The 22178-nt window shown below is 42.5% G+C and overlaps 1 protein-coding gene and 1 long non-coding RNA gene across 2 annotated transcripts in view; one reads left to right on the plus strand and one right to left on the minus strand.

Moving 5' to 3' along the window:
- LOC109418850 (matrix metalloproteinase-2-like) overlaps window positions 1–22178 on the minus strand; it is a 513298-nt gene that overhangs the window by 109526 nt on the left and 381594 nt on the right. Inside the window, exon 3 of the mRNA XM_019693088.3 lies at window positions 19896–20104. Coding sequence (XP_019548633.3) covers window positions 19896–20104 — 209 coding nt within the window. The remainder of the gene's footprint in view (window positions 1–19895; window positions 20105–22178) is intronic.
- Window positions 1–22178, plus strand: part of LOC134292195 (uncharacterized) — a 163813-nt gene that overhangs the window by 47630 nt on the left and 94005 nt on the right. The window lies entirely within an intron of this gene.

Here is a 22178-nt window from a genome sequence, read left to right on the forward strand (position 1 = left end):
ATAGCCCAAGAAATGTCTTGCGATCTCCGTACTACCCATAATCAGTGATCTATCTGAACTTAATGAATAAAATTCATGCTTGCACGGCCCCATATAACTATGTGCTGTCAATTGATGACTTAATTGTCTGTTTGAGGTCCAGAGTATAGGTGATCGTATCTACCAACGCATTTAGCTGTCTCTAAGAGCTTCATGACTAAGGTTCACAGTCACACAGCCTCAGGTAGCTATGGTCTATCAAGTGGAAGTTGATAGTGGAAGTTGATTGATGATTTTTTGAGGGTCCTGAGTAAAGGTCATCGAATCCATGAAAGCTACTAGTTTTATCCTAAAGCATCCGAGAACCTTAGAGTAAAGGTAATCGGATCTACAAGTAGCGAGTTTATTGTGTGTTTGAGAACTTTTGAATATAGGTCATCGGATCTACTAACATATTCGGATGTCGCATAGAGCTTCAAGACCATTGGCATAAATATGGAGGGTCTAGAGGGGGCTTAGACCCCCCTAGATAAGATTCAGATTCACACAGTTTCAGGTAACTATGATCTATCAATGAGAGTTCTTAGTTGCATCTAAGAGCATTATGAATGATTCACCTGAGAGTTTCTACAGTCCCCTGAGACCCCCTGAAACCTCTATGAAGTTCAGTGTACCTGAGAGCCACTGAAGCTCTTTAAACCCTTCTGAAACGCCCGCATTGAAACGCTTGAAACTCCATGAAACCTTCGTTAAACTCACCTTTTCAGCCTTTTAAACCCCAAAAACTCCCCTGAAACCTCCTGAACGCAAGCATTGAAATGCCTTGAAATGCTTTGGAACGCCCCTGAAACCCCATGAAGCCCCTGGTAAACCCCGTGAGTCTCTACCTTGTCTCTACAGTCCTCTAAAAATCCTCTGAAATGCCTTGAAATGTTTTGAAACTCCTTGAAACGTCTTTGAACGCCTTAAAAAATCCATGAAACTCATCTGAAACCCACCTGAGAATCTTTGATGCTCCCTAAAACGCTTCTGATACCTCCTGAAACACATTGAAAGGTCCTAAAACACATTGAAACAGCTTTTAACGACTCTGAGACCCCCGTGAAGTGCACCTGGGAGCCTATGTAGCCCCCTAAAAGCCATTTGAAATCTCCCGAAACGCCTGCAAAAACTTCCTCCCCCTTAAAACCCCCTCCCCTTGTAGCAGCAGGGCCTGACAATCTAACACCCCCTTCTACGAGTCAGCCACTCAAGTAATTACGGCGTTATCATTACGTTACATGCAATCTTAAGGTTGATTTAAAGTGGAAATGGGCAATTATAGAATCAAATTAAGATTATACTGGTATAATCCATTCCCGCTTTAAATCAACCTTATGTGTTCATGTAAAGTAATGATTGCTCTAAATACACCGTATATATGCATGCAATAATGCTTCAGCGCCGTGGTTACTTGGGCATGTAGGTGCCATCATGTTGTCCCTTACCGCGTTAATGCAGGACTCAGGCGTGTTGGACATCCTCTCTCGTGCTACTCGTGGGATTCAGCATGAAGAACAATTCAAATAAAAATCAATCAGGAGGAAAACGTAGTGGCGAAGCTAACCCATTCGCAAGAAGTGGATTGGCGAAGTCTCCGTTCAGGAGAAGCGAGTACATAGGAGCGGGAAGCTGCACACGCAGCACCACTAAGTGGGAGCTCTGATCCATTCCCCGGCTAGCCTACCGGTGAAGGAATTGGACGGAGTGTGGTTGTGAAGCAGCTCGGCAAGATCATCGACTTTGCGTCCACGAAGTCCAGCATAAGTAAGGATCTGAAAACGGCCCTGTTGCGGCTTCGTAAGTCAATGGACAATACCAAGCAGGATCACGTGACACTCGTGAAGACTGCAGCAGCAGCGGAACCGGCGAAAGTAAAGTTTGCGAAGTCTACCCAGACGAAAGCGTTCACTTTCGCAGGAAGTTCAAAAGGTGTGGCGGATGCGACTGCTCGTGAAAAGGCAGCCGTCAGGTGAGGAGCTGTCTAACGGTGCTCGCAAGGCTAGGAAAATACTAACCCCGAAGGTCGGCAGTAATGCTGGCAAGCCAAACCTCAGCCAGGTGTCCCAGAGAGCCGAGAAGGGTAGGCCTGAAAAGGCTGTCCCGTCCCGGATAGATGGGAATAGTGGGTTGCGCCCGTTGTTAAACCCTCAGCAACCACAGAGTAGGGCGAACCAAGGAGGGGGCCCCTCTTGGACGAAAATCGAGCGAAATTGGAAGAAGAAATAGCCGCAGGTCAGGGACGCCGAACCAAGAAGGCGTAAAACAGTAGGTGCCAAGTGCGAGAAGGGCGACGCGCTCGTCATCCAGACCGAACAGTCCGAGTACTCGGCAGTCTTAAAGGTGATGAGGAGTGACGCCAAACTCGGGGATCTGGGTGCCAACTTGCGCAGTATTAGATGTGCTCGTGCAGGTGAAATGATCCTTGAGCTCAAGGGCGACTAGGAGCGTAAGAACGCCGTCTACAAATGTCTGGTGGAAAAGATCCTCGGCAAGGGCGTTGAGGTGAGGGCCCTTACAGCGGAGGCGACTTTGAAGGTGAAGAGCCTATATGAGATCACTGACGCGAAAAAGCTCACAACAGTACTGCGGCAATAGTGCGATGTGCAGGTGACCACAACAGCCGTTTGGCTACGGGAGGACCCGGCAGAGACAACTAACCTAGCACCAGCCACCTTCAGGTGTCTACTCAAGTCACGGGACTGTAAAGGTCCTGACAGGAGCAATCTGCGCAGGCGATGCGGTGACAAAGGCCATAAGGCACAAGGCTGCACGAGTCTACCCATGTGTTTCATTTGTTCTGGAAAATCCGCGAACAACATGCACGGGAGGTCCAAGGTGCCCAGCCTTGAGAAGAGCGGTAGCTGACAAATCACAGTGCAGGTCTATCGTCATCATAGCGGACCCATACCAAGAACCCACCGGCAACGGCAATAAGATTGCGGATGGGTGCGGATAAATGGCGGCGATGTGGACGACTTCGTCCAGGAGTTGGTGTCTTCTACCTATGAGGGCTTCGTGGTCGCCAAAGTAAACGGAGTCTTCTTCTATGGCTGTTATGCGCCACCGGCGGTGATCGATCGAGCAGTTCACGCAGATGTTGTACTGGATATCGACCTTGCTGACAGGGCGAAGGCCGGTAGTAGTGGTTGACTTCAATGCCTGGGCCGTGGAATGGGAAAACCGTTTCACGAATCAACGGAGTTAGATCCTGGTAGAGGTGACCATGCTAGATGTAGATCTGGCTAATATCGGTACCAAGAGTACCTTCAGTCGAAACGTAACGGTATCGATTTTTGGCGTTACTATTTGTAGTCCTAGCCTAACAAGTAGTTCGAATTGGAAGGTGGACGATGGCTATCAGTAGGTCGGCTCCAGAGGCACGTTTTCCTTAATGGTCAAGACAAGAGGTGCAATAGCTCCTACAGAGCTGTCTCTATAGATGTTCAAGGGGATCATCGAGGGGCTTTTTCCGCGTCATGATCCTAAATCTTGGCTTTATTTTTTATTTTATTTTATTTTTTTATTTTATTTTTTTTTTTTTGAAGGATCGCTGGGGACTGAGGCTGACGATGAGCAGAGGGTCACGGCATGAAAAACTTAGGGTTCATGTTCTCCGCAAAAAGTGATTGTACGCCTTTTCAAAAAGAAAGTTTACCTACCTCTTCACTGAAACAAAAAGAGCCAGCCACCAAACCACCCACATTTCTCACATTTCAATTGCAGAAGTACAGAAAATAAGAAAGCCCCGAGAAAATTCCATCCAAACAACAGCCGCAAAAGTGCAGTTTCTCAATACTTTGTCAGTGGGAGTCAACAGGTTTCTCAAAGTTGTCAAGATGTCGCACCCGGGACGGTCTCACTCTGGTAGGCTGCTTGCTTGGCATGGCTTTTCCGAAGAGGTGGCAATAGCACTCTACTGTACTTCTCTTCTTACCGTTGTTGTCGTGGTCGGAGGTTGGAAAATTGAAATAAAATGTTTATGCAATTGATTCCGTGTGCTCCACTGGGTCTTTTCCATTATTATCCGGATGCCTTACCCGGGCGGGCCGGGTTCGCGTCGTCGGGGTGCCCGGATGAACGTGTTTCCCCCGCGGGCGGTTGAAGGCGATTGTGTTTTGTTTCTGTTGTGTGGGATGTTTTGTGGGTGCGATGCGATGGGAGGGTTATTGCAGGAAACTCTTGAAATGACCCCCGTTGTCGTCATGCTTTTCGTATAGCTATCGGCTTCGATAATTCCTTTCCATTTCCCATTCTCGCCGGTTGTTGGGCGGGGGGCGATCGAATGTTTTGCATTCATGGACATTTCGAAGGAAAGCAGGAGGCTACCGCAGTCAGTCAGCACAACAACAGAAGGCCGAGCTATCAATTGGAAAACGAGAGTGCTGGGTGTTGTTCGAGTGTACGGGTTGGAAGTTGACAACATCATAAATGTGTACTCCTTGAGGGGAATTTCCCGTAATTTAATCAGAATTCTTTCTCCTGTTAATTGATTAACACATTCCCTCTGAAAAGTGCTGTCGCATGAATTACTCAACCTGAGGTCGAACAGATTACGAACGTTCCACTCAACTTCGGAAGTAGGTGTACGCTGATTATGACATCTCGAGTTGAGATATCCGATTGAAATAAATGTCACTGAAAGTACACTCGTTATATTGGCGGCACTCTTGGCTGGGGTAGGTACTCTACAGAGGAGGGTATCCCCGCCCACACTCCATGGGCAATACATGTGCGTGGGTACGGAGTAACAGAACAACCGTAAGAGATGGATGGAAACAGCACCAGCTTGATGCCTCGGTTCACCCCGATTGGAACAAACGAGATGCTTGTTCGAAATATTATTGACTTGTTGTGTTTATGCTAGTGACAGGTGGATTACTGGAACACTCACTCTCAGTGGTGGTTGTTGTTAGGGGGACTCGTTGCCGGGTATGGTAATTATGTGCACGTTATTGAGATCCCAAGTGGCTCAACGCAGATATTCGATTCGAGTGATAGTTTTGTGCGTACAACAATGGGTGGTGTTAGTTGGGAATCTATAGTGGATGTGGATGATAGCCTGCTCGAAGTTGGAACAGGCTGTCAGTGCTATTGACAGGTGACATTTTTGTTTTCGAATAATAATTCAAAAATACCAAGAAATTCTATGGAATAGTCAGTTTCGATTGATTCATTTCAAATTTCGAGAGGAGCTGAGAAAAAAAAATCTAATTTGTAAAAAAAAATTCTGTAGAAAATCCTCTCAGATTTCTGTGGAGAATTCTCTTAATCCTCTCAGAATTCTGTGGGAAATCCCCTCAGGATTCTGTGGAGAATCCTCTCATGATTCTGTGGAGAATCCTATGAGGATCCTGTGGAGAATCCTATCAGGATTCCATAGAGAATCCTATCAGGATTCAGTAGAGAATCCCATCAGGATTCTGTGGAGAATCCTCTCAGGATTCTGTGGAGAATCCTCTCAGGATTCTGTGGAAAATCCTCTCAGGATTCTGTGAAGAATCCTCTCAGGATTCTGTGAAGAATCTTCTCAGGATTCTGTGGAGAATCCTCTCAGGATTCTGTGGAGAATCCTCTCAGGATTCTGTGGAGAATCCTTTCAGGATTCTGTGGAGAATCCTCTCATGATTCTGTGGAGAATCCTATGAGGATCCTGTGGAGAATCCTATCAGGATTCCATAGAGAATCCTATCAGGATTCAGTAGAGAATCCCATCAGGATTCTGTGGAGAATCCTCTCAAGATTCTGTGGAGAATCCTCTCAGGATTCTGTGGAAAATCCTCTCAGGATTCTGTGAAGAATCCTCTCAGGATTCTGTGGAAAATCCTCTCAGGATTCTGTGACGAATCCTCTCAGGATTCTGTGAAGAATCTTCTCAGGATTCTGTGGAGAATCCTCTCAGGATTCTGTGGAGAATCCTCTCAGGATTCTGTGGAGAATCCTCTCAGGATTCTGTGGAGAATCCTCTCAGGATTCTGTGGAGAATCCTCTCAGGATTCTGTGGAGAATCCTCTCAGGATTCTGTGGAGAATCCTCTCAGGATTCTGTGGAGAATCCTCTCAGGATTCTGTGGAGAATCCTCTCAGGATTCTGTGGAGAATCCTCTCAGGATTCTGTGGAGAATCCTCTCAGGATTCTGTGGAGAATCCTCTCAGGATTCTGTGGAGAATCCTCTCAGGATTCTGTGGAGAATCCTCTCAGGATTCTGTGGAGAATCCTCTCAGGATTCTGTGGAGAATCCTCTCAGGATTCTGTGGAGAATCCTCTCAGGATTCTGTGGAAAATCCTCTCAGGATTCTGTGAAGAATCCTCTCAGGATTCTGTGGAAAATCCTCTCAGGATTCTGTGAAGAATCCTCTCAGGATTCTGTGAAGAATCTTCTCAGGATTCTGTGGAGAATCCTCTCAGGATTCTGTGGAGAATCCTCTCAGGATTCTGTGGAGAATCCTATCAGGATTCTGTGGAGAATCCTCTCAGGATTCTGTGGAGAATCCTCTCAGGATTCTGTGGAGAATCCTCTCAGGATTCTGTGGAGAATCCTCTCAGGATTCTGTGGAGAATCCTCTCAGGATTCTGTGGAGAATCCTCTCAGGATTCTGTGGAGAATCCTCTCAGGATTCTGTGGAGAATCCTCTCAGGATTCTGTGGAGAATCCTCTCAGGATTCTGTGGAGAATCCTCTCAGGATTCTGTGGAGAATCCTCTCAGGATTCTGTGGAGAATCCTCTCAGGATTCTGTGGAGAATCCTCTCAGGATTCTGTGGAGAATCCTCTCAGGATTCTGTGGAGAATCCTCTCAGGATTCTGTGGAGAATCCTCTCAGGATTCTGTGGAGAATCCTCTCAGGATTCTGTGGAGAATCCTCTCAGGATTCTGTGGAGAATCCTCTCAGGATTCTGTGGAGAATCCTCTCAGGATTCTGTGGAGAATCCTCTCAGGATTCTGTGGAGAATCCTCTCAGGATTCTGTGGAGAATCCTCTCAGGATTCTGTGGAGAATCCTCTCAGGATTCTGTGGAGAATCCTCTTAGGATTCTGTGGAGAATCCTCTCAGGATTCTGTGGAGAATCCTCTCAGGATTCTGTGGAGAATCCTCTCAGGATTCTGTGGAGAATCCTCTCAGGATTCTGTGGAGAATCCTCTCAGGATTCTGTGGAGAATCCTCTCAGGATTCTGTGGAGAATCCTCTCAGGATTCTGTGGAGAATCCTCTCAGGATTCTGTGGAGAATCCTCTCAGGATTCTGTGGAGAATCCTCTCAGGATTCTGTGGAGAATCCTCTCAGGATTCTATGAAGAATCCTCTCAGGATTCTGTGAAGAATCTTCTCAGGATTCTGTGGAGAATCCTCTCAGGATTCTGTGGAGAATCCTCTCAGGATTCTGTGGAGAATCCTCTCAGGATTCTGTGGAGAATCCTCTCAGGATTCTGTGGAGAATCCTCTCAGGATTCTGTGGAGAATCCTCTGAGGATTCTGTGGAGAATCCTCTCAGGATTCTGTGGAGAATCCTCTCAGGATTCTGTGGAGAATCCTCTCAGGATTCTGTGGAGAATCCTCTCAGGATTCTGTGGAGAATCCTCTCAGGATTCTGTGGAGAATCCTCTCAGGATTCTGTGGAGAATCCTCTCAGGATTCTGTGGAGAATCCTCTCAGGATTCTGTGGAGAATCCTCTCAGGATTCTGTGGAGAATCCTCTCAGGATTCTGTGGAGAATCCTCTCAGGATTCTGTGGAGAATCCTCTCAGGATTCTGTGGAGAATCCTCTCAGGATTCTGTGGAGAATCCTCTCAGGATTCTGTGGAGAATCCTCTCAGGATTCTGTGGAGAATCCTCTCAGGATTCTGTGGAGAATCCTCTCAGGATTCTGTGGAGAATCCTCTCAGGATTCTGTGGAGAATCCTCTCAGGATTCTGTGGAGAATCCTCTCAGGATTCTGTGGAGAATCCTCTCAGGATTCTGTGGAGAATCCTCTCAGGATTCTGTGGAGAATCCTCTCAGGATTCTGTGGAGAATCCTCTCAGGATTCTGTGGAGAATCCTCTCAGGATTCTGTGGAGAATCCTCTCAGGATTCTGTGGAGAATCCTCTCAGGATTCTGTGGAGAATCCTCTCAGGATTCTGTGGAGAATCCTCTCAGGATTCTGTGGAGAATCTTCTCAGGATTCTGTGGAGAATCCTCTTAGGATTCTGTGGAGAATCCTCTCAGGATTCTGTGGAGAATCCTCTCAGGATTCTGTGGAGAATCCTCTCAGGATTCTGTGGAGAATCCTCTCAGGATTCTGTGGAGAATCCTCTCAGGATTCTGTGGAGAATCCTCTCAGGATTCTGTGGAGAATCCTCTCAGGATTCTGTGGAGAATCCTCTCAGGATTCTGTGGAGAATCCTCTCAGGATTCTGTGGAGAATCCTCTCAAAATTCTGTGGAGAATCCTCTCAGGATTCTGTGGAGAATCCTCTCAGGATTCTGTGGAGAATCCTCTCAGGATTCTGTGGAGAATCCTCTCAGGATTCTGTGGAGAATCCTCTCAGGATTCTGTGGAGAATCCTCTCAGGATTCTGTGGAGAATCCTCTCAGGATTCTGTGGAGAATCCTCTCAGGATTCTGTGGAGAATCCTCTCAAAATTCTGTGGAGAATCCTCTCAGGATTCTGTGGAGAATCCTCTCAGGATTCTGTGGAGAATCCTCTCAGGATTCTGTGGAGAATCCTCTCAGGATTCTGTGGAGAATCCTCTCAGGATTCTGTGGAGAATCCTCTCAGGATTCTGTGGAGAATCCTTTCAGGATTCTGAGGAGAATCCTTTCAGGATTCTGAGGAGAATCCTTTCAGGATTCTGAGGAGAATCCTTTCAGGATTCTGAGGAGAATCCTTTCAGGATTCTGAGGAGAATCCTTTCAGGATTCTGAGGAGAATCCTTTCAGGATTCTGAGGAGAATCCTTTCAGGATTCTGAGGAGAATCCTTTCAGAATTCTGAGGAGAATCCTTCCAGGATTCTGAGGAGAATCCTCTCAGGATTCTGTGGAGAATCCTATCAGGATTCTGTGGAGAATCCTATCAGGATTCTGTGGAGAATCCTCTCAGGATTCTGTGCAGAATCCTATCAGGATTTTGTGAAGAATCCTATTAGGATTTTGTGAAGAATCCTATCAGGATTTTGTGAAGAATCCTATCAGGATTCTGTGGAGAAACCTCTCAGAATTCTGTGGAGAATCCTATCAGGATTCTGTGGAGAATCCTATCAGGATTCTGTGGAGAATCCTCTCAGGATTCTGTGCAGAATCCTATCAGGATTTTGTGAAGAATCCTATTAGGATTTTGTGAAGAATCCTATCAGGATTTTGTGAAGAATCCTATCAGGATTCTGTGGAGAATCCTCTCAGGATTCTGTGGAGAATCCTATCAGGATTCTGTGGAGAATCCTATCAGGATTCTGTGGAGAATCCTCTCAGGATTCTGTGCAGAATCCTATCAGGATTTTGTGAAGAATCCGATTAGGATTTTGTGAAGAATCCTATCAGGATTTTGTGAAGAATCCTATCAGGATTCTGTGGAGAATCCTCTCAGGATTCTGTGGAGAATCCTCTCAGGATTCTGTGGAGAATCCTCTCAGGATTCTGTGGAGAATCCTCTCAGGATTCTGTGGAGAATCCTCTCAGGATTCTGTGGAGAATCCTCTCAGGATTCTGTGGAGAATCCTCTCAGGATTCTGTGGAGAATCCTCTCAGGATTCTGTGGAGAATCCTCTCAGGATTCTGTGGAGAATCCTCTCAGGATTCTGTGGAGAATCCTCTCAGGATTCTGTGGAGAATCCTCTCAGGATTCTGTGGAGAATCCTTTCAGAATTCTGAGGAGAATCCTTCCAGGATTCTGAGGAGAATCCTCTCAGGATTCTGTGGAGAATCCTATCAGGATTCTGTGGAGAATCCTATCAGGATTCTGTGGAGAATCCTATCAGGATTCTGTGGAGAATCCTCTCAGGATTCTGTGCAGAATCCAATCAGGATTTTGTGAAGAATTCTGTGGAGAATCCTATCAGGATTCTGTGGAGAATCCTATCAGGATTCTGTGGAGAATCCTCTCAGGATTCTGTGCAGAATCCTATCAGGATTTTGTGAAGAATCCTATTAGGATTTTGTGAAGAATCCTATCAGGATTTTGTGAAGTATCCTATCAGGATTCTGTGGAGAAACCTCTCAGAATTCTGTGGAGAATCCTATCAGGATTCTGTGGAGAATCCTATCAGGATTCTGTGGAGAATCCTCTCAGGATTCTGTGCAGAATCCTATCAGGATTTTGTGAAGAATCCTATTAGGATTTTGTGAAGAATCCTATCAGGATTTTGTGAAGAATCCTATCAGGATTCTGTGGAGAATCCTCTCAGGATTCTGTGGAGAATCCTATCAGGATTCTGTGGAGAATCCTATCAGGATTCTGTGGAGAATCCTCTCAGGATTCTGTGCAGAATCCTATCAGGATTTTGTGAAGAATCCGATTAGGATTTTGTGAAGAATCCTATCAGGATTTTGTGAAGAATCCTATCAGGATTCTGTGGAGAATCCTCTCAGGATTCTGTGGAGAATCCTCTCAGGATTCTGTGGAGAATCCTCTCAGGATTCTGTGGAGAATCCTCTCAGGATTCTGTGGAGAATCCTCTCAGGATTCTGTGGAGAATCCTCTCAGGATTCTGTGGAGAATCCTCTCAGGATTCTGTGGAGAATCCTCTCAGGATTCTGTGGAGAATCCTCTCAGGATTCTGTGGAGAATCCTCTCAGGATTCTGTGGAGAATCCTCTCAGGATTCTGTGGAGAATCCTCTCAGGATTCTGTGGAGAATCCTTTCAGAATTCTGAGGAGAATCCTTCCAGGATTCTGAGGAGAATCCTCTCAGGATTCTGTGGAGAATCCTATCAGGATTCTGTGGAGAATCCTATCAGGATTCTGTGGAGAATCCTATCAGGATTCTGTGGAGAATCCTCTCAGGATTCTGTGCAGAATCCTATCAGGATTTTGTGAAGAATTCTATTAGGATTTTGTGAAGAATCCTATCAGGATTTTGTGAAGAATCTTATCAGGATTCTGTGGAGAATCCTCTCAGAATTCTGTGGAGAATCCTATCAGGATTCTGTGGAGAATCCTATCAGGATTCTGTGGAGAATCCTCTCAGGATTCTGTGCAGAATCCTATCAGGATTTTGTGAAGAATCCTATTAGGATTTTGTGAAGAATCCTATCAGGATTTTGTGAAGAATCCTATCAGGATTCTGTGGAGAATCCTCTCAGGATTCTGTGCAGAATCCTATCAGGATTTTGTGAAGAATCCTATCAGGATTCTGTGGAGAATCCTCTCAGAATTCTGTGGAGAATCCTCTCGGGATTCTGTAGAGGATCCTCATAGAGTTTGCTACAGAATCTTCTTGAGATTCTGCAGATAATTTTCTTAGGATCATGCGGAGATTCCTCTCGGGTATTCAAATTTTGCTAATAAATGTATTTTTCTCACTAATTTCAATCTTCAACCATGTTCTCAGAAAGCTCACAAAACACCAATTGCATCCAGAGCTCACTATTCAACGAAAAAAAACGACCATGGAGAGAGAAACCTCAGCAATGTTTCGCTTCGGCAGCTACAATTATGCTTCTCCTTCTTCGGATTAAGTTCAAGATTTTGGAAAGGGCAACGTCTGAGGAAATCACACACGCAACGTGACCACGGCACGTGACGAAAATGAAAATGGCTGACTTACAAAGCTCCTGCTACAAGCCGGGCTCGATGAACTCGTACAGACAGACCGACAACTGTTGCTGCTATTATACCATTTCCGGTGGCTGAAACCTGCATGAGAAGTTAGTTATTGTTATACTTTTGTGGAATTCCTTATCGAAGAATGTGCATAATCTTCACTTAAAAATAAATCGTTCTCCGAAATGGCAACAAATAATGAAATTTTCAACACCTTCTTAGGAATGGAAACTTCCCCCTGAAGAAGCTTCCAGCTGGCAGTCAATTTGGGAGGCACTTTTGCTAATTGCCCTTACTCCGCCTTTCGTGTCCACTGACTGGCCCTGTAACAGCGCCCCGGCCTCGCCAATTTGCGAGCACATCGCCAAAGTGGGAGCAGCATCAGTGATGTTATTCTATCCTAATTGATGAACTGTGCAGCCTCGGCTGTCTCGTGGTGCTTATTTTGACTATGAGTTGAGATGTATATATCGTCGTGGGCGTCACCAGAAGTTAACTGTTGTGAAAACAAGGTTTGAAGAAGTCAAAGCTATTTTTCAATACCCGGGTAGAGGCGAATGGTAAACCAAAAACAGAATACTAACAAATTTTATTGTCATAACTAATTTTCCCATTCATAATAAAGAGCTTAAAACAACATCTCAATAGCATAATATGATATCATATCAAAATATGCCATTGGCTTGCCATTTATAAAATTATTTAAAAAATGGAAGAATAATTACTGAATGTCTTATTTTGCTATCATAACTAATTTTGGCCCATATAGCCGAGGCGGTAAACGCACGGGTATTCAGCATGACCATGCTGAGGGTGACGGGTTCGATTCCCGGTCGGTCCAGGATCTTTTCGTAAAAGGAAATTTCCTTGACTTCCTTGGGCATAGAGTATCTTCGTGCCTGCCACACGATATACACATGCAAAATGGTCATTGGCAGAGGAAGCTCTCAGTTAATAACTGTTGAAGTGCTCATAGAACACTAAGCTGAGAAGCAGGCTTTGTCCCAGTGAGGACGTTACGCCAAGAAGAAGAAGAGAACTAATTTTGCAATTGGTGAGATATTGTTGACCTCCAACGAGTTTGATGAACCATCTCAGTTTTGACACTTATTAAGAACAACATAATGACAAAATTTGATTTCTAATGATAACATTTTATATTTGCAATTACATTACATACAGAAAACTTATAAGATCTTTATTTTGTTATTGGAATAAACAACTTAATACACCCTTCTATCGGTTGACAAGCGAATAACTTATTTTGTTATTGTTCTGTTATCAATAACTCTATGGTATATTTTGCAATTTTCAACCTCAAATATTTTTGTTCCATTGTATTGTAATGTTAAAATTTGGCATTCTTTAGTTATTTCATCGAACGATGTCAGTTATTAATTTTGCCTTTTTGTCACTTATTTCAAACAAGCCAATGGCAAATTTTACCATTCAGCATTTCTTTTTTAATGGTAAAACATGCAATTGCTTTGTTATTCTCATCTGCCCGGGTAATTATGCCTATTACTATCAAAATCTTTAAATAATTGTCAGTTTTGGTAATTATATTATAGTTAACGTAATCCCCAAAAGTATGAATCAGAGATAGCTAATATAATAAAAAGTGCGTATTAAAAAAAGCAGTTGGTGCTTTTTTATTGCCCAAAATTGTAAAGAAGGGCGTACCTATCTTTGCATTTCCATCCAAAACGCCTATGCTTATTTCTGGCATCTGAACCACCAAACAGATGCTGAGGGACAATGGATCCATGGGCGACCGTCTTTCTATTTTGAGAGCTCAACAGAACATTTGATACAATCTTTCTGTTGCTTCGATTTGCTGGACACTTCTACTGCTGCTGATGCTGGGATGTCCCTGCCTGGCCGGACGGCATTATATTCCAGAAGGCATGGTATGGTATGTATGTATGTATGTATGTATGAATGTAGCATGGTATGGTGGGCCAAACTGAAAATAGGTTAGCGCCAAAGGAAATCTATCAACGGCCACCTCCTCCTGCCCACTTCTTTTCGTCCGGTTGCTGAGTGGTTCTTCATTATCGTTCCAGCTGGCCTGGGGTGCCACGCGCGATAGAAAACCGGTAACTAGGGTGATATTATTCCTAGTATCAAGTGAAATGTTGAAAGAATTCCAGGAGAAATCCCCGGAGGAATTCCCGGAGGAATCCCGGAGGAATTCCCGGAGGAATCCCGGAGGAATTCCCGGAGGAATCCCGGAGGAATTCCCGGAGGAATCCCGGAGGAATTCCTGGAGGAATACCGAAGGAATTCCCGGAAGAATCCCGGAGGAATTCCTGGAGGAATACCGAAGGAATTCCTGGAGGAATACCGAAGGAATTCCTGGAGGAATACCGAAGAAATTCCTGGAGGAATACCGAAGGAATTCCTGGAGGAATACCGAAGGAATTCCTGGAGGAATACCGAAGGAATTCCTGGAGGAATACCGAAGGAATTCCTGGAGGAATACCGAAGGAATTCCTGGAGGAATACCGAAGGAATTCCTGGAGGAATACCGAAGGAATTCCTGGAGGAATACCGAAGGAATTCCTGGAGGAATACCGAAGGAATTCCTGGAGGAATACCGAAGGAATTCCTGGAGGAATACCGAAGGAATTCCTGGAGGAATACCGAAGGAATTCCTGGAGGAATACCGAAGGAATTCCTGGAGGAATACCGAAGGAATTCCTGGAGGAATACCGAAGGAATTCCTGGAGGAATACCGAAGGAATTCCTGGAGGAATACCGAAGGAATTCCTGGAGGAATACCGAAGGAATTCCTGGAGGAATACCGAAGGAATTCCTGGAGGAATACCGAAGGAATTCCTGGAGGAATACCGAAGGAATTCCTGGAGGAATACCGAAGGAATTCCTGAAGGAATACCGGAGGAATTTCTAGAGGAATTCCATGATGAATCGCCGGAGGATTTTCAGGAGGAGTCCCAGAAGAAGAATTCCTGGAGGAATCCCGAAGGATTCCAAGAGGAATCTCCAAGGATTTCCAGGAGGAATCCCGTAGGAATCTCAGGAGGAATCTCGAAGGAAGACAATTCTAGGAAGAATCCCGGAGGAATTTCAGGGAGGTATCAGTAGATCGGCTCCACGGCATGTTCTCCTCCATTTGGGAAATGTGTGCCATGCTTGAAGAATTTCTAGGCAGAATTTACGAAGAATTTCCTGCAGCAATCCCCGAAGGATTTTCAAGATGAATTTTTAGAATGAATCCCTCAAGAATTTTCAGCAGGAATGCCAGAAAGAATTCCTGGAGGATTTCTAGAAGGAAATCCTGGAAGAGTTCTTGTAGAAACCCCATGAGATATCCTTCAAGGAAATCTTGGAGATATGCCTGACTATCGTCCTAAAGAAATTATTGAAGGAACTCCTAGAAGAATCCCTGAAAGAACTCTTGTATGAATTTTTGAAGAAACTTCTGGATAAAATTCTGATGTAACTCCTGAAGGCATCTCTGAATTCTCCTGGAGAAATCTCCCAAAGAACTCCAGAAGCGATCTCTGAAAGAACTTCTGAAAAAATCTTTAAAGTAACTTCAGGAGGAATCCTAGAACAAACTCTTGGACTAACCCCTGAAAAGAACTTCTATAGGAATCTCTAAAGAAACTTCAGGGGGTAATCCCTGAATTCTCCTTGAGGATCAATGGATCCTTTTGTAAGGATCTCTGAAGAAACTTCTAGGGGAATCCCTGAAGTAATTCCTGGCGGAATCTCTGAAGAAACATTTGAACGAATCTCTGAAATTTCTGATGGAATTTTCAAAGGAACTCCTGGACTAATATCTGAAGGTCCTTCTGTAGGAATTCCAGAAGAAACTTCTGGAGGAATTTCTGATTGATCTCCTGGAGGCATCCCTGAATCCTCCTGAAAGAATCTCTGAAGAAACTTCAGGGAGAATACCTAAGAGAACTCCGGTTGGAATAGCTGAGTAAAATTCTGCAGGAATCCCTGATGAAACACCTGGAGGCATCCTTGAATCCTCCTAGAACTACGGGAGAGATCCCTGAAGGAACTACTATACTGCAGGAACCCCTCAATAAACTCCAAGATTACTCTTTGGAGGAACTTCTGTGTGAACTCCAAGATAAATCTGTAAAAGAACTCTTGATAGATTCATTGAAAAATCTCCATGAGGCATGCTAAATGAATTCCAAAGGGATTCCCGAAGAAATTTTATCCTGATGGATTCTTGAAGAAATTCCAGGTGGGATCCCAGAAGGAACCAAAGGAGAAATTTCCGAAAGAATTCCTGGAGGAACCCTTAAAGACTGTAGTTTCTTCTGGGGTAATCCCAAAAGGAACTCCTGTTGGAATACCTAAGAGATCTAAGAACCTAAGAAATTCATGTTGAAACTCCTATAGGCATCCCTGAATCCTTCTTAATAAGTATCTGAAGTAACCTGGATCAACTACTGGAGAGATCTCTAAAAGAACTTCTGAAGAAATATCGAATTGGAATATGACACATTCTACCGTGACGTTACACCGTTTTGGTGCTTTTTCGGTCAGATTTTTCACTATAACTTGTAAATTTGACCTAAACCCTCAAATATTATTGCATTTTCGGATTCCTTGTAAAATTTCCAATAAGTTCAATCTTTTGAACATTTAGTTTTCAACGTAAAGGTATGTTAAAAATGGGAATGAGTAGCGTGACGTTACAACGTTGTAACGTCGTGCTACCTATTCCCATTTTAAACATACTTTTCCATTGAAAACTAAATGTTCAAAAGATTGAACTTATTGGAAATTTTACAAGGAATCCGAATATGTAAAAATATTTGAGGGTTTACTGTCGAATTTGAAAAATCTGACCAAAAAGGCGTCAAAACGTTGTAACGTCACGGTAGAATGTGTTATATAGAAATCCCTCTGAGGAAAGAAACTCGTTCCCTGATTTCTCCGGAATACTTTCATATTATCCTCGAAGTGTTCTAATAAAGGATGTCTTCCGAAATTATCGTATAAATTCCTCATTTTTTTTTTATTTCTAGGATCTCCACCAAAGGCTCTAGTTTAATTTAAAAACACTTCACTAATACTTCACTTTTGCAAAAGAAAATAAAAAATGAATAACTCTTTTAAAGAAAAACTAGAAAGGACGAGCAAATTCCTTTTAATTCTACTACTGTGCTTATCTTCGGACAGATAGGCCTATTTCGTCTGTGACTTACAGACTTCTTCAGTGTCAAGTGCTCGACTGAAGTGACACTGAAGAAGTCTGTAAGTCACAGACGAAATAGGCCTATCTGTCCGAAGATAAGCACAGTAGTAGAATTAAAAGGAATTTGCTCGTCCTTTCTAGTTTTTCTTTAAAAGAGTTATTCATTTTTTATTTTCTTTTGCAAAAGTGAAGTATTAGTGAAGTGTTTTTAAATTAAACTAGAGTCTGAAGTAACAAGTTCTACTAAAAGCTCTAAAGTAATAGTAAAGTCTCCACCAAAGTTTCTCCAAATATTTATTTACTGAAGATTTCCAGTAATTCTTTCAGGGGTTCCTTCAGAAATACCTGCTGAGATTCCTTCTGAAATTCCTTTGAGATTCACCCCCCCCCCCCCCCCCCCTTTTATTTCCAGAAACTTGTTCAGAATTTTGAGCATTTCCTCAAGAATTTCAACAAGGGATTTATTCAACAGTTTTTCCATGAAGATTTACATGAATTATTTCAAAAATTTCTTCACTAACCCCTATAAGGATTGCTTGGGAAATTCTTCCTAAGGTCTCTTCAAGATTTTTTTTGGTGATTCCGGCAGAAGTTTCTACAAGGATTTAAAAAAAATACTGTAGAATTGTTTCAGGAATCCCGCTGAATAACCCTACGGATATACATATGAATACTCCTAAAATTTTTTGACGAGATTCCTAAAAAAAACTTAAAAAGGAACTAGGCAAGTGATACTAAGAAAAAAAATGCTTAATAAATTTCTGGAGGAATTTCTGGAAAATCCGTAGAGGAATTTCTGAATGAATTTTTTAAAACATGCCTATAGAAATCGCAAACAAAGATACTGGTGGAAATATTTAGGAAATACTCCCTAAGTTTGTGAGGGATCCCTGAAGGATTTTCTGTAGGATTCTCTATTGGAGAAACCTCTGGACAAACTTAATAAATCTAATTAAAAAAAAATTAAAAAAAAAACTGGACTAACATCCAGAAGAATCTCTTGAGAATTTTCGAGAGGAGTTTCCAAACAATTGCCCGAGAAAATCCATGAAATGGAGCAATACCTCAAGAAACCTCTGGGGAAATTCAAGAAATAATTTCTGAAAAACTTTCTGATAAATTTCTGAATCAAAAAAGAAAAACCCTAGAGGAATTTCTGATAGAATCTCCAAATCTGTGAAAAAAATTCACCCGCAATTGCACCTTTTTAAGAAATATAGTTTTTTGAACACCTGGAGAAATTCCTAGAAAAAGTTTTTGAGAAATTTGTGTTTTTTGGAAAAAAAATCTGATAACATTTCTCAAAGAATTCATTCAGAAATCTTAAAAAAAAACATAACGCAACAAACAAACAAGCATGATCTTATGTAGCACTCCTTGAAAAAATATTCAAAGCAATTTTTAAGGAAACCCAGGAGGAATTCAGGAAGAAATTTCTGAGGAAACTTGTGGGTCACTCGTGAACAAGTCCTGAACAACTCCTGAAAGAATCCCTGGGGGAATTCCTGGAGAAACTAAAAGGAATCTTTGGAGGAACTCTTGCTGAAATTATTCCTAAAAAAATCGGATAATCTTCTTTATGTAAACATATCATAATTTTTATTGATAAATCATGAAAGAATCTACAAATGAATTTCTTGCGGAGTGGGGACAATACTAAATATTTTTTCTAGAAATTATAAGAAGAATTATTGCCAAACTCATAAAAGGAATTCTGACAATAATTAACCTTTCACGGTAACTACGGTAATCGTAAAATAATAAATGCATTGAGTTGTTTTCCTAAAATTATTCTAAATTGGGCACAATAGTGAAATCATTTCCTTGGGGGCGTACTGTTTATAGGGGCCGCTGAAATTTGAAAACCTTGAGTAACCAGCCCTAGTTTTAGCATGTCAGCACCTATTATCATTATCTTTATTATCGAGATTTTCAGCCAGGGGCTGGTTCATCTCCGATGACAGCACTTATTTTTTGTAGAAGAAAATTAGGTATTTTGCAAACGCTTTTCAAAAAGTTAGGTGAGAAAAAGCGGTAATGTGTTGATTCAAAAGTAAATGACCCACAAAATCCGGCACATGAAAAAACCCAACAAACATTGTTGCTGTACAATGGAGGAATAAACCGCTTTTAAGCTTGATTTTAAAATTTTCAACTGAATAAGCTGTTATTCAGCTATCGTTGCTACTTGGGAAATCACATTCAAATTGAAAAAAAAAAAACGGTTCGGCTAAGTAAAAATTCAACCAGACACGTCCCAAGTTTTTTTTTTATAAAATCTAGAAGAAAACAATCAATCTCACCCCCAACAACGGTAAAATGATTTCGTTGACCCTCGTGGGGGTGGGGCGATCGACGGAGATGCGATGATGCTGTGGAGTGGCAGTGCATGGTGTGGTTTCCGCCACCTCCGGGCATCGTTGTTGGTTCAGCGATGGGAATTCGAACTTAATTGTAGCTTTATTACATTTTCAGGATGCTTTTAAGGGAAATTGAGATACGTCCGGTGGGGCCACGCCACCGTGAAATGGAACCCCGAGAAGAACGAGGATGAAGTGGGAAGGAGACAATGAATTATTCCCTGGTAGAATTGCAACAAGATATTAATATTGAAGCAAAATTTGTTCTAATTACTGCTGTAAGTTGATTTTCTTCCAGATATAATTAAGATTCTTTCCGTTGCTGTGGAGTACAGACTCAAACTGTCGTCGCTCTATTCGGTTCATTTGAAATTTGTCAACAACAACCGCTGCTCAGAGTGAACGAGCAATCAATACCAGAAACTGAAATTTCCGCACATTTGCCTCTAATTGATTGTTTATTGCTTTTTAATTGAGCTGCGTCTCGCAGACAATAAATTGAGTATCGTTCAATTAGATCTGAATCCCCATGCACTACGAAGCAATTTCTCACGCTTCGAAAGACTTGGCGCCAGCCGCAGTCACTGACTTACCTCCAAGTTACGATGGGATGCTCCCACTTCTGGCCCTGGATGACGAAGCGCCGGTGCCGCCGATGATGCTGGAACTGCAACGGGCTGAGACTGTTCGATGGCATAAAATCGCGGGAGCTGGGCAGATCGGGAGCCCCGCAGCGGGGCTTCCGCATCAGCTCCAGCGTGTCCTGGTCGATTTTACCCGTCGGGTCCAGGTTCGCAAAGTTCTGAAATGGACGGAAGATAGCAACAGATTATATTAAGATAGGAATTCAAAAGAAAATGTTGGAAATATTTATATGTTTGGATCAGTACAATAGGGTTCTCAAAATACCATGTGTATTTTTTTCAGCCTATTCCTTTTTTTCATACATAGACCCTACTTTTCATTTTATTCTGCAATAGAGTAGTTCAAGCTTCTATGGCAAACCTTAAGTCAAAAAAATTGATGGGCCCACTCCTAATTTCCATATATATGATTCTACGATGATCCAATCAAATTAATTTGAAGTTAGTATGAAAGTTTTTAGCTTTTTGCATTTTTCAGTAAGAGGCTATAATTTTCCCATGATATTGAACATTAGTCTAGGATATGCCAACACCAGGGATCAAAACACTCACTTGCACTCAGATACACTCTCAGCTCTGAATCCCGCAAACAAAAAACAGTGTATGGAAGACTTTTACCTTGCAGTTTTATTTGAAGGTGTGCCTAATAGAGTAAGGGTTGCATTGTAGCCGTAAGAGAGCAATGAAGGCGACTCTCAACAGGTTGAATGCAAATTAAGTTCATTCCGTGGAGAGTTGCCTTCATAGCTCTCCCACGATTTTGGTATACGTGTGCGACCCTTACTTGGTCCGACAAACTTTTAGATTAAACTACAAAGTAAAATTCCTCCATACACTGTTTTTTGATTGCAGACTTTTGAGCAGAGAGAATAGGCAATGAGTGCATCTGATTACAAGTGAGTGTTTCCATCCCTGGCCAAAACAAACTTTGTAGAAGACCACAAAGAGATCCAACGTTTGTGAATGGTCTTGAGATTATAAGAAATTTTATTTATTTATTTCTTTGAGGTATCAGTTGGGAAATCCTTGAATTTCTAACGTAATTGCTGAAAAAAAAACGCTTAGCTAGACGTTCGCTGGAATGACTCCGATAAATCTACAGACATTTATTCTGAAGTAATTCATGAAAGTCCATGTCATGGATGCCACAGCTCCGATCTTCACCACCACGCAACAGAGCGACATTGTACAAAGAAACTTCTGGTACGACTTTGGTGAAATATATTACGAATTCAGGCGAGATAGGAATTTCTCTGAGACTCCTTCTAGGGATTCTTCTGAAAATTCCTCCGGCAAATCCTCTAGGAACTCCTCACGAAATTTCTTAGGAAACTTTTACAAGAATTTCTCTGTGAATTCCTCTAGGTATTCCTTCGTAAGTTGCTCCAGGGATTCCTCTATATTAGATATTCTCATAAGAGTTCAGGCAATCTTTCTTGAATTTCTCAAGACAGACTTTAGTGATCCTTCGGAAATTAAAAAAAATCTAAACCTAGAACCACCTTAGAAATAGGTAAATAGACTCGCGTAGAGCCCAACAAACAGTATTGCTTTAAAATGGACGAAAAAACCGCTCTTAAGGTAATTGAGGTTGAATAAGCCGTTGTTAAGCTTTCATTGTTACTTAGGAGGTTCCTCCAGTCCTTTAGGAGTCCATCCAAGGATTTTTTCAATAATTCGTCTAGAAATTACTGCAGACATGGATTCCTTCAAACTTTTGCCAGAGATTCCTACAGATTTTTTCGAGGAATTAGTTCAAATAGCACTCCTGGGATTTCCTAATGAACTCCTCGTGGGATTGTTTCCGGGATTCCTCATAGGGGTTTCTTCAGGAATTCCTACAAGTATTGCTCCAAGAACTCTTTCTGTCATATTTCCGGGAACAACTCCAGACGTTTTTCTAAAAACTCCTCCAAGGATTCCTTTAGGAACTCTTCTTGGGATTTCTTCATGAATTTCTCCTGTAATTCTTTCAAAAACTCCTCCATAAGTTAATACAGGACATCCTCCACGAATCTTATGTATAGGCTTAGAGATTACCTTAGAAATTTCTCTTGGGATTGCTTCCCGGATTCCACCTGATGCTTCTTCAGATATTCCTACAAGAACTGCTGCAGGGATTTCCCCAAGAATCCTCTCTGCGATTTCTCCAGATTTCTTCCAGAGACTACTTCATAAATTTCATAAATTCATCCCTTCAGGAATTCATCTAGGGAATCCTCCAGAGATTCC

Source organism: Aedes albopictus, chromosome 3, assembly GCF_035046485.1.
Source record: "Aedes albopictus strain Foshan chromosome 3, AalbF5, whole genome shotgun sequence".
Taxonomy (NCBI): domain Eukaryota; kingdom Metazoa; phylum Arthropoda; class Insecta; order Diptera; family Culicidae; genus Aedes; species Aedes albopictus.